The following is a 12,260-nucleotide window of genomic DNA, read 5'->3' as shown; positions in this document are numbered from 1 at the left end:
GCAGGGAGGGAGGGAGGGAGGGAGAAAAGAGGCAATTGTTCCCCCTCCTGCTGCCATCCCCCCCAAAAAGCCTACTAGTTGCTTTAAAAATAAGATTAACTTAGGGGGCCAGAAGGAGACTGGGGGCGAGGACAAGGCCAGGTAAATAATTCCCTTGCCCCTGCCCTCAGTCTTCTCCCAGCTGCAGAGACGCTCTCTTAGAAGTACATTAAGTTTTCATTTCGCTTGGTAGTTTTTTTTTTTGTAACATTGGGGCGAAGATTAAGCGGCTTTGGCGATAGCGGGAATTTTTTTTTTTTTCAGCAGCTACTTTCTTTCTTGCACACAGGGAGCTGCCTTGAACCAAGCCAGACCAGTGATCTACCGAGGTGTGCATTGTCTATTCTGACTGGCATCAACTCTCCAATGTCCTTGACAGAGATCTTTCACTTCACCTACTGCTTCAGCCTTTTAACTAGAGATGCCGGGAATTGAACCTGGGACCTTCTGCATGCCAAGCAGAAGCTCTACCCCTGAGCCACAGCTCCTCCTGGTCATTGCACAGGAGTACATGTTTTTAGCAGAAGCTGACAGTTACTAGCATTGGTGTTGGGAAGCCAGTGAGGACGCAATTAGTCATGCATTTCGTTTTCGCTCCGGGCAATCTGGCAGCTGGGAGTTCCAAGTTCAAAAAGCGCTTCTGCCAGGGCCTTATTGTGTGGCCTTGGAATGACTGTATATTTATCTTACTGGGCTGTTGTGAGGGCTGCACAGTTAAAATAGTCAAGCACTTGGCAAAACTAAAGGTGTTAAAGATAGGTGCTACTTCCCTTAATCTTCTGTTCAGCATCAGATGTGTATTTGGAAGTGCTTCTAATAAGCAATTCCATAAATAGAAGGAGCCCGCCCCACTCAACATGTAATGTAGGGCAGGGATCCTTAATAACTGCTGTTGTTTCTCCTCTCTTTCTCTCTGCCCCCATAAAAGCAGAAGGCTTTATTTTACACTGTGTGTGTGTGTGTGGGGGGGGGGGGGGGATGTGATGTGAAGAATGTTAAATTGATCAAATTGGCATTTGAAGACTTTAGTCAATGAACATTTCAGAACGTGCTAACTGCTGAATAGATTACATCCCAGAACTTTTAAATGTTGGTTGGACGGATGATTTTGGCTGTGGCAAGAAGGAATATCTTTTTTGGGGGGCGGGGGGGGGGACATGGTATACAACTCAGAAAAAGGATTGGCTCCCATGATCATTTTTGCCAACAGTAACCATCAGCAGAAAGGCAGCAAGGAGGCAGACACCCCATCCATCTTGTCTGGATCAGGCACAGCTGAGAATGTCCTACCGGGGCTTGGTACCATTCCCTAAATATTTAAGTGACCACGGATGCTCAGGTTTGGATTATTACGCCAGTTTTACGCTTTTGAAATCGGTCAGTCTGATAAAGCAGGATAGCAGCAATTGAAAAGGAGAGCAGATAGATGGATGGATGGATGAAGAATAGTGGACCTGCCACTCTTCAAGAGAAAAGAGAGACAGACAGGTCCCCCCCACGCCCACTATTCTGCTGTGGGTTGGATGGATTGATGAAAACCTCAGGCCCCCCTGTGAAACTGCCGGGGGAAACATACTGTGGCCACTTCAGAGTCTAGCAGAATTTATTCTGGCATTTCAGGTTCCTTAAGTCAAACTCACTCCACGGTTTGCCAGGTCTGTTTCCCTGGCGCGCTGGCGAGGGTGCCTGGTCCCATCCCATACGGTGGCTCTTTCACATACCATCTCAAGTGCCCTACTTTTCAGTGGCGACATTTGACGCCGTCAAGGGGGCAACTGGGGCTTTCTGGCGTGGGGTGTCGCGCGCCGGCCAGCCCCGTTGTGAAGTCGCTCTTAACTTTGCGGCGCTTTCCGGACGGCGCTGGCATCCCTCGGAGGGGCGGCGGGGCTGGAAACTGCCGAGCAGACGTCCCAGTTCGCCCGAGACAGGCAGCCTTGATGCAGCCGCACACCCGGGGCTGCGGGGGGTGGATCCGAGGGGGCGAGAGGGAGCCGGATAAAACAGCCGCCCGGGGCACTGGGGCTGTGCCTGCTGCGCTCCGGCAGGCGCGCCAAATCGTCCGAGCTGCTCCTTTGCCCGGCATCGGGCGCGGCCGCTTATTTGGCACAGGCGAGTCCCCAGCAAGGGCGTCCGCGGGAGTCGCCTGCTAGCCGGGCAAGCGCCGTCCTTTCTCGGCTGCCACCCGATCCGCATGCGGTTGGGCGGGAGGGGGCAGTCCGCCCTGTTTAGGGGGTGACCCCGCATCGAGTGGGGCCGGCGGCGGGGCCCGCGGAAAGTGTGCGGGCAGAGAGCGGCCAGGGAATCCCTTATGCAGCCGGACCCTACGAGGGATGTGTACGCGGACATCAATGGCGCTTACTCCCGGGTAAGTACGTGGGAAGCGAACCCCCTGCGGAGGGAGTCGTGCTGGCCGAGGTGGGCGCGCTGCGGGAAGGGAGCGCCCTCGGAACTTCCCTGTCCGCCCAGGAGGGAGATCGGACCGCAGCAGCAGCAGCAGCTGGTAGAGCCTGGTTGCCCACGGGCAAGAGCGCCGTCGGGGCTGCCCGCCTGGCTCGCCCTCGCCTGTACGCCCCACGCACCCCGCCGGCCAGCGGCGATCCCGTTCCTTGGCCAGCCGGCTCCCCTGCACAGCTGCTGCGTCAGGGCGGGCAGGGGAGAGAGAGGGGCCCTTCTGCGGAAAGGCAACCCGGGGGGGAGTCCGGAGTGGATAAAGGAGAAGGGAGGGAGGGGGCGGGAGGAGAGGGGGGAGGTGGGCGGCAGCCCCCCCGGCCAGTGGCGGGCCCTCCCCCTGCTGCTGCTGCCTGCTGAAGCCGGTCTGCTGGAAGGGACGGAGGCTGGAGGGAGCGCACCCAGGTGTTGGTGGGGAGGCTCCCTAAACCCGGGGGAAGGGGCTGGGCTGGGCGGGGCGCTGCAGGCGGGTCGATAGAGAGCGGGGCAAGGAGGGAGCGGGCGCGGGTCTCCTCTACGTCAGGCTGGCGCGGGGTGGGTCTTCCTCCAGAGGGATGGACGGCAGCGCCGCCGCCGCCTCCCTCCGCGCTCTTCCTCCCCTCGCCCGGCACTGATGCCAGCAGGACGGGCAGCTCCGGCCCAGGAGGAGACTGCCTCGGGCGAGAGGGTGGCTGGCGGGCTTCACGGGCCGGGGGCCGCCGGCTGACCGCCTGTCCCCGCTCCCTCCCCTCACCGCAGGCCGGCTCGCCGTCGAGAGAAGTCACCATTACTTCGCCCGGCAAGGAGGACCTGTTGGCGCTCGCTGCCCGGCTCTGGCAGAGGAGGAAACGGCTGCTGGCCGCCGCCGGGATCGCCCTGGCCATGGGCCTCATCCTGCTCATCGCCGTGCCCCTGCTGCTGGTGCAGGCGCCGGCCAAGAGCCAGGCGCACTACGAGATGATGGGCACCTGCCGCATGATCTGTGACCCCTACAGCGCCACCGCCGCCGCCGCCGCCGCCGGACCCCCCGGCAGCACCGCCGCCCTGGAAGCCCTGCAGGAGCTGGGGGCCAACCCGCCGCCGCCCTTCGTCCAAGGCCCCAAGGGCGACCCCGGACGCCCGGGAAAGCCGGGACCCAGGGGCCCTCCGGGCGAGCCGGGCCCCCCGGGTCCGAGGGGCCCGCCGGGCGAGAGGGGCGACTCGGGCAAGCCGGGGCTGCCGGGGCTGGTGGTGCCCGGGATCGGGGCCCCCGGCGCCGCCTCGCCCGTCGGAGGGGCGAGCTCGGCCGAGAGCGGCGGGGGCAGCAGCAGCAGCAGCCCTGCTCCGGGGGGCGAGGTGACGGGCGCGCTGAGCGCAGCCTTCAGCGGCCCCAAGATCGCCTTCTACGTGGGCCTGAAGAGCCCCCACGAGGGCTACGAGGTGCTCAAGTTCGACGACGTGGTGACCAACCTGGGCAACCACTACAACCCGGCCAGCGGCAAGTTCACCTGCCAGGTGCGCGGCATCTACTTCTTCACCTACCACATCCTCATGCGCGGCGGCGACGGCACCAGTATGTGGGCCGACCTCTGCAGGAACGGGCAGGTGGGTGCCGCCGACGCAGACGGGACGGGGCGGCGGGAGACCTGCGGACTTCTCATTTTGAGGGCGGGGGGCCGGCGGGGGGGGGGCAACTAGAGGCTCAACTGTCCGAGACATCCAGCCTAGTTCAATCGAGCTTGGAGAGCTCAGCCGAAGGGCGCTTTGCACGGCTTTGCTTCCCAGAGGTATATCATAGCAGCCGCGGAAAGCTCTCTGGCCTCGGGCATCCCCACACCACTTTGGTCCCATCGGCTGTCAGGCAGTTGCTGCCTCTGGTGTCGGGGGTGGGGAGAGGGATCTTGAACAAACAGACGAAAATTGAAATGATGACCACACGTGCGCCAGCTGGAGCTTCTCCTTACCCCGGGCTGTGAATATGGGCAAGGATCCCAACACGTTCCTCCTCTCAAGAAAATAACTCGGCTCTGTAGGGCTCCTGAATCGGGTAACTGAGCAAAAGGAATGCTGGGAGCAAGGGACCTTGAAAAGACCCACTATTACTGATAGCGGACCCGATATTTTCCTGTCACCTTAAAAGGGATCCAGATCTTAGCAATTTACTGGAAGGAATTTCATTTTAAATATAGAACCCTATTCATAGAAGACAGCAAGATTCCCGGGACTTAGAGTCCCGTAGACTCTTAGGGTCTAAGCTCTGGAAGGTTAAAGCCCCCATCTCAAAACCTGAGAAATGTAACTTTGCCTCTCCAAGCTTCTACCTGGGAAATCTTCTTGGTTTTTAGGGTGCTCCTAGACTTCAGTCTTGTGCTTTTACTACAGGCCAGTGTATTCCTCACCTGCAGCTACCCCCTAGTCTGAGGTGGGACTTTGGGTTCGGGCTCATTCTGGCAGAACCCCCTGAGTCTGCCAATGCACCCAGAGTGAAAAGGTTCCCTGGAGTCCTTTTACACTAGCGGGACAGGAGCATTACAGTCCTCTTCCTTGCCTCATTTTGTCTTTTTGTCAAGAACTGTTTTCTTCCATCACATCTTGCACACCCTGCTCCCCTTTATTTCTGACATAATCGGCCCTTGAGATTTTCCACATGGGCTACACTCCTCAGTTCTGTGCCCCAGTGTAGAATTTCAGCCCATATAGAGACTCCTTAGCTCTCTGCCCTCTCTCTCACAAGGTCTCATCCTTCAAAAGGACAGCAAAATGCAGGTTCTCTGCTTTCTCTCAAACCTGTTGAAATCCCTCTACAAGTCATGGCATACTCCTCTGTCCATGACTTACAGAATCTTATTTCCAACAGAGCATCATAAGCATGGGAACCGCTAACCTGTGAAGAGAGATGGGTTAAATTCAGGACCATTCAGATTTTGAAACCTATCTGTAGATACTTCATTTTTTTCTTTCAGTGCCTGCTGGAGACCTTTTTCCGGTTGCTAATTTGTGAATGTCGGATGTAACTTACAGGCAGTGATGCTTAGCTTTTCTGTTCACTCCTTGAGAGCCTATTCTGATTTGTTCCCTTTACTACCTGCATATTTAGGATTTCACACTGCAGGTGGCGGAAGGAGGGCGACGCATTGAACATGGGACCCCAACATCTCTGGCCAGTTATATGCACGACATGTTCAACTCTTAGAGGATTGCGGCATATGTACACACACAGCAGCAACAACCAAACTTTCAAATCACTTGAATAATCTTGCATGCATTTTGATGGAGGTGCTTTATGTATTCAGCTTAGAATTATCAGGGGCTGAAGTATGTGTGACCATTGGGAGAGTCACTGAAAGTCACTTTGTTATAACATCTGGAAGCACATGCTGTGTGGATTGTCACAGTTTGTGCCATGAGTCTTTCCTCCATGACCCTGGCTGCTGGTGGCCTGGTGGATAGGATACCATCACAGCTGGGGAATAGCAATCTATGCAAAGAAGTCCGAGATGCCGCAGCTAGCAGGTGGGGAATCCCATACAACGGAGTGATGATGATTATGACAGTCTGTTGTCCTGCCCCCAAGTGATAAATCAGGTGAACAGATTCCAAAGGGGAGATGTGCAGGCAGTAAAAACTGGGGCTCTCAATCCAAGTAGCAGGAGAGAAGGGTTTAGCTGCAGTGTTCTCTTTTGTTACAATTAAAAACAACAACAACAACCGGGGAATACTGTAGGCATGATGGGAGTAGTTACCCCAAGCCAGGGGGACGATTATCTGTGCAGCCACCAGAATCATATTGGTTCAAAACAGAAACCCGGTGTTGTGAACATTCTGGGCTTTCTTAGATTCCCGTGCCACCAATTCAGAGACCAAAGTGAAGGAAAGATATATATATCTTTCTTGTATATATATATATATATATATATTTTGACAGGGCATGCTGCACTCTGAACTGTCTTTATGGTGCCACTGGGCTCCTGTTTCCTTTTAATGAGACAGATGCCCATTTCATCTCCCTGCAGTCCTCCCCTGCACACCTGAGGTCAGGACTTTCATCCTGTGGAGGGGCACAGTGTGTGACACATCTCCAGTCATTCGCCACCCTGGGGCATCCTGCGTTTTGTGCCATTTCTCCAACCCACAGTGAGCCCAAGAATCCTCTGTCTGTCCTTCATGGGCTACAGTGTCAGAGGCTGTACAAGGCTTCTGATTCATGGCACAATCCTCTGGCACATGACTGGCACAATCTCATTCTTCAACAGAGCATCATAAGCATGGGAACCGCTAACCTGTGAAGAGAGATGGGTTAAATTCAGGACCATTCAGATTTTGAAACCTATCTGTAGATGCTTCGCATTTTTTCTTTCAATTGCACTGCTGGAGACCTTCCGGTTGCTAATTTGTGAATGTCGGATGTAACTTACAGGCAGTGATGCTTAGCTTTTCTGTTCACTCCTTGAGAGCCTATTCTGATTTGTTCCCTTTACCTGCATAGGCCCAAGTTTCCACACTGGAGTGTGAGAAGGAGGACCTTTTCCTACATTGAATTTATGGGACCCCAACATCTCTGCGCCAGTTATATGCAGACATGTGTTCAACTCTTAAGAAGGATTAGCATATGGCACAGCAGCAACAACAAAACTTTCAAATCACTTGAATAATCATAGCATTTTGATGCAAGAGAGTGCTTTATGTATTCAGCTTAGAATTATCAGGGGCTGAAGTATGTGTGACCATTGGGAGAGTCACTGAAAGTCACTTTGTTATAACATCTGGAAGCACATGCTGTGTGGATTGTCACAGTTTGTGCCATGAGTCTTTCCTCCATGACCCTGGCATGCCAGTGGCCTGGTGGATAGGATACCATCACAGCTGGGGAATAGCAATCTATGCAAAGAAGTCCGAGATGCCGCAGCTAGCAGGTGGGGAATCCCATACAACGGAGTGATGATGATTCCATGACAGTCTATTTGTCCCTGCCCCCCAAGTGATAAATCAGGTGAACAGATTCCAAAGGGGAGATGTGCAGGCAGTAAAAACTGGGGCTCTCAATCCAAGTAGCAGGAGAGAAGGGTTTAGCTGCAGTGTTCTCTTTTGTTACAATTAAAAACAACAACAACAACCGGGGAATACTGTAGGCATGATGGGAGTAGTTACCCCAAGCCAGGGACATTCAGCAGCACCAGAATCATATTGGTTCAAAAACAGAAACCCGGGTGCTGTCATTCTGGGCCTCTTAGATCTCTGTGCTTGGCCGAATTCAGAGACCAAAGTGAAGGAAAGATATATATATCTTTCTTGTATATATATATATATATATATATTTTGACAGGGCATGCTGCACTCTGAACTGTCTTTATGGTGCCACTGGGCTCCTGTTTCCTTTTAATGAGACAGATGCCCATTTCATCTCCCTGCAGTCCTCCCCTGCACACCTGAGGTCAGGACTTTCATCCTGTGGAGGGGCACAGTGTGTGACACATCTCCAGTCATTCGCCACCCTGGGGCATCCTGCGTTTTGTGCCATTTCTCCAACCCACAGTGAGCCCAAGAATCCTCTGTCTGTCCTTCATCAGTGTCAGAGAGCTGTGTCATGCTTCTGATTCATGCACAATCTCTGGCACATCTGGCACACTATTCAAGGGGCTCCTCCCCTTAAGAAGCTTGACATTGTGGCCTCTGGACTTCCTCCGCCTCCATCAAAACACCCTGATCTGATGAACTGGGAGGGGTGTCCATCTGCTGAAGTCAGAGCATAAGGGATGATGCAAGCATGACCCAGAAGATGATAAATCGTCACTCTTACGCTGTGCATATGCCAGTCCTTTCAACACAGAGCATGAAAAAGACACAGTGAACACTTCCTTCACATGTATGTCCCATGTATGCTCTCTAGACTCAAGGCAGCCACCCCTTAGGGTCACAGTCCTTTTTTTTTTTTGAGATGCAGATAATCTTTCCTCGCAGCCATGGCTTGCTTGCTTCAGCCACCCAGGACCTTTGAGAGACCCTTTGGGCTCCAGGGAAACCAGAGAGCAAAAGAACAGCCTCCCCTCTCTCAATCTTAGGCTCCTCAGCATATCCCTATTGGGGGTGGGGAACTGGGAAGTTAAAGTTCATACTAAAATATTACAGCTTTTTAAGACCAAAATCAAGCCTGGAGAAACACCTGGGAGAAAGAGAAGAGCAGTCAGAGTGACCGGCTCCTCTAGAGGAGCAGGCACAGGGAAACTGATCCCTGCAGGGAACTTAATATTTGTACCTGGATTTTGTTTATACCTACAAGGTACCTGTCTTATTTGTTTAGAGATTTTCACATTTGCTCATGGGGAGATGTCCAAAGAGGAAATATATGACCCCTATTGCGGTGAGCACATTTTAGCATCAGAATGAGCAAGGCTAGTCTCTGCAGGTGGATTTGTCCACTGGGGGAGGACAGTAACTGTATTTAGTCGCCTATATGATGGGCTAATGAATGGGAGAACTAGGGAGACAAAATTCTGGGGTCCTGGTCATTCTAAAGGTCCATGGAGTTTGATATGCCATGTGATTTGTGTTGGTATAATATTAGGGTTGGATCGTGATGGTGTGTGTGGGGAAGCAAAGGGAATCTCAGTCTAGGCAACATGATGACTATTGGCCACCCTGCTGAGGAAAGGTGGGGTATGAAGAGCAGAATGGAATTTGGGACAATTGATCAACAATAGGGATCCATTAGGATGAATGGAATTCAATGAATGTACCAGCATTGCCCAGCTCCGAGGTGTCCTTGAGCACTCGCAAGGGTGGCTACAGTGGTGAAAGAGTCACAAAATGGCCTACACCTTGTCAACATTCTGCTAAAGCAATCTTGTATGGAGTCACTGAAAAAGGACTTTACAGTATTAGGGCCAAGGGAAAGAGGAAGGTTTGATCGGGATCAGGAAGGGAAACAGAGAGAGCAGGTGAAGGAAAGGGAAGAGAGAAGAGACTGGATAGAGAAATCATGGAAGACTGCAGAAGGGCCAAAGGAGATTTGGGGTGTGGTGGTTAAGAAGGCTGGGAAGGAACAGGCCACACAGTGATGTGATTGGAAAATGCCTAGCATTAGAAGTTTGGTGGTAGAACTAAGATACCCCAAGAAGTTAGGACTTCACCCCTGGAGGTTTTAAAGGATAGGTTGAATTGACATCTATCTGCAAGGATCCAAGTAAAAAGAATATTTACAGTCGAGACGGGTAAACTATGTGTCATTTACTGTCATGTCCAATGTTCTTATTCTGCACTAGGAGTGAAGGAAAAAGAAAAGGAGCAGATCCTGGTGGGAAGGGGAGTTGACATATGAAGGGAGAAGAGAACACGGACCAAAGGGGCCTTGTTGTGGAAGGACAGGTCAGAATAAATTAGCACGAAAAGGAAGCAGAGGGGAGAAAGGATTTGGATGTAGAGAAGATAGGTGGTTAGGGAGGAATACTCAAAGGACCACCTTGGTCTCTACCTTCTTTCTTGCATTGTATCCCTTTGCAGGTGCGAGCGAGCGCCATTGCTCAAGACGCAGACCAGAATTACGACTATGCCAGCAACAGTGTGGTGCTGCACCTGGACTTGGGGGACGAGGTGTACGTCAAACTGGATGGAGGCAAAGCCCATGGAGGCAACAACAATAAGTACAGCACTTTCTCTGGCTTTCTTTTATACCCTGATTGACAAAAGCAAGTATCCGAGGTGCGGGTCCATTGCCTCATCCCCACCAGGCCTGTCCTGGGCTCTGCGGTCTCTTCAGGTCACTTAACGTTCTGAATAAACTGTACATGTCATTGATTGCAGTGTGAAAGAGAAAAAGCAGCTTCTGCCATTCAGCCATTGCTCTCCACCCCCCTGCCCTGCCAAACCCAGCCTCTGTCCTGTGGTTCGTTCTGCTATGAGATGAGTAGGGCTGAAAGCATTAACCGAGTGATTGGCACCATTAATTGATTCATTCATTGATCCCTGGTTCAAAATGGGGAGTTTCATCCTCACAGTCTCGGGTGAAAAGGGAAGTTCGGAATGGATGGTACAGTCTACGAAATACACAGCACGCTTTGGTTCAAGTATGAGATGGTTTGCAGAAAGCATTTTTTCCCTTTTTCATTTTTTACTTGCTTTTCCTCCGAAGAGCTCAAGGCAGGCCTCTCTCTATGACACTTTGAAAAACCCTGTGGAAGCAGGTTAATCTGAGTGAGAGTGACCAGCCCAAGGGTTTTCTAGTGGGCTTTGTGACTGGAGAGGGATTTTAGTTCTGGGATGACACTCTGCTCCCCCTGCACCACACTCTGGCTTTTGCTCAACAAAGCTGTCCTTGTTGTTGAGTCAGGAGAATGTGTAACCCTCATTAAGTTGCCTGAAAACCCCACAGTGCTGGAATAGCACTGATTTTATCCAGTCTGTTCAATGTAAAATACCACCTTGTTCTTCCCCGAGGCCACAGCATCACCTGCACAATCATGAAAAAAGTTTCATATCCGGGTCTTCTTGGCTGTTAGTAGCTCACAGTCATAGTGCCTGAAACTGTATTCCATTGTTGAGAATGGGATATCTATTAATGACTGAGTGTGTCGCTTAACACACACACACAAACAGAGCACGTGCATACAAAGCTGTCGATTGAGTCACTGATATATGACATTTTAAACAGGAGGACTGTAAATGTATATACCATAGCAAATGTAGTCAAATGGAGATATATTTACTTTGTTCATATTTACCCTGCCTTTCTTCCCTGTGGGGACCCGAAGTGGCTTGCACAGTTCTCCTTTCTTCCATTTTATCTGCACACCAATCCTGTGAGGTAGGTTAGCCTGAAAGTTTGTTACTGGCTTGAGGTCACCCCACAAACTTCCATGGTGGAGTCCGGATTCAAATCAAGGTTTCCCAGACCATAGGCTGCCACTCTAACCATTAAACCAGAATCGCTGTCATACATTGGACAGTTATAATCTCCCCTTTGATTAAATGCAGTCAACAAGAAATGTCTATTTATCCCCCCTCTTCTGCCATGCCCTTAGTGAATGGACACAATGTCTAGCTGTTTGAAAATAACCAGTCCATTCTGTGTATGAGAGAGCCCAATTTTTTTAAAAAATTGCTACATTAAGTGAAACGGCTGAATTCTAGCACTTTATTTCTCTTTATGTATTATTATTGCTTTTGAAGAATAGGACAGGATTATTGTGAAATTGCACTGACTGTTCCTATGCTGCATTGTATGTAGGAGATTTGAGTATAACCATGTTGATTTCTATTCTACAAATAAATAAATATATTATATTTCTTTATTTCCTCCACCCACCCTTGTGCAATGCAATACTTGTATGGGTGATGATGTTGCTAAAAAAGGGGGAGGGCGGGGGTGAAACCTCCTGTCTTTGAAGCAAATGAATGAACGCAAGAAAAAAGAAATATCACATTAAATTATCTTTTTTGACAATGGGTTTCTCCTGTGTGTCTCTTCTGATGTTGTCTAAGGGAGGGGGGAATTGATAGAAAAATGGGAAGTGGGACTTTAACTTTTAGGAGCTGGACATGTGCATATGGCGTATTCAGTTTCTTGTACCACAATGACAGTTGGTTGCAATGGGGAGATGCCCTGTTAGCAGGTTTTGGGCATTGGGGATTCTGTTTCTATGGTCAGAAATGAGGATGGGCAAGAGAGACGTCATGATTTTATGACTACAACAAGATCCTGGGTACCAGACAGAAGAAGATTTTGGATTTATACCCCATATTTCTGTCCTATAAGGAGACTCAAGGCAATTTACAAACTCCTTCCCTTCTTCTCTCCAGAACACCCACCTTGTGGAGCTGAG

At 51.0% G+C, this 12,260-nt stretch overlaps 1 protein-coding gene and 1 non-coding gene across 4 annotated transcripts; one reads left to right on the top strand and one right to left on the bottom strand.

Moving 5' to 3' along the window:
- Positions 1-455: 455 nt before the first annotated feature.
- Positions 456-527, bottom strand: TRNAA-GGC. Its single transcript has one exon. It is a non-coding gene; the product is annotated as a tRNA-Ala (tRNA).
- Positions 528-2,102: 1,575 nt separating this feature from the next.
- Positions 2,103-11,923, top strand: C1QL2 (complement C1q like 2). 3 transcript variants are annotated; one of them, XM_048486977.1, is made up of 3 exons: positions 2,103-2,404; positions 3,226-3,960; positions 9,943-11,923. In XM_048486977.1, exons 1-3 carry the CDS (start codon positions 2,348-2,350, stop codon positions 10,120-10,122), a joined length of 972 nt encoding a protein of 323 aa, XP_048342934.1. In that variant the 5' UTR covers positions 2,103-2,347; the 3' UTR covers positions 10,123-11,923. The 3 variants fall into 3 exon arrangements, with proteins under 3 accessions (XP_048342934.1, XP_048342933.1, XP_048342936.1); XM_048486976.1 differs by having other exon boundaries at positions 3,226-4,050; positions 9,943-11,922; XM_048486979.1 differs by lacking the exon at positions 2,103-2,404 and adding an exon at positions 2,875-2,892 and having other exon boundaries at positions 3,226-4,050; positions 9,943-11,922.
- The last annotated feature ends 337 nt before the right edge of the window (positions 11,924-12,260 follow it).

The sequence above is a fragment of the Sphaerodactylus townsendi genome, linkage group LG02 (genome assembly GCF_021028975.2).
Source record: "Sphaerodactylus townsendi isolate TG3544 linkage group LG02, MPM_Stown_v2.3, whole genome shotgun sequence".
Taxonomy (NCBI): Eukaryota; Metazoa; Chordata; class Lepidosauria; order Squamata; family Sphaerodactylidae; genus Sphaerodactylus; species Sphaerodactylus townsendi.
This window is presented reverse-complemented; position numbering and strand designations above follow the sequence as displayed.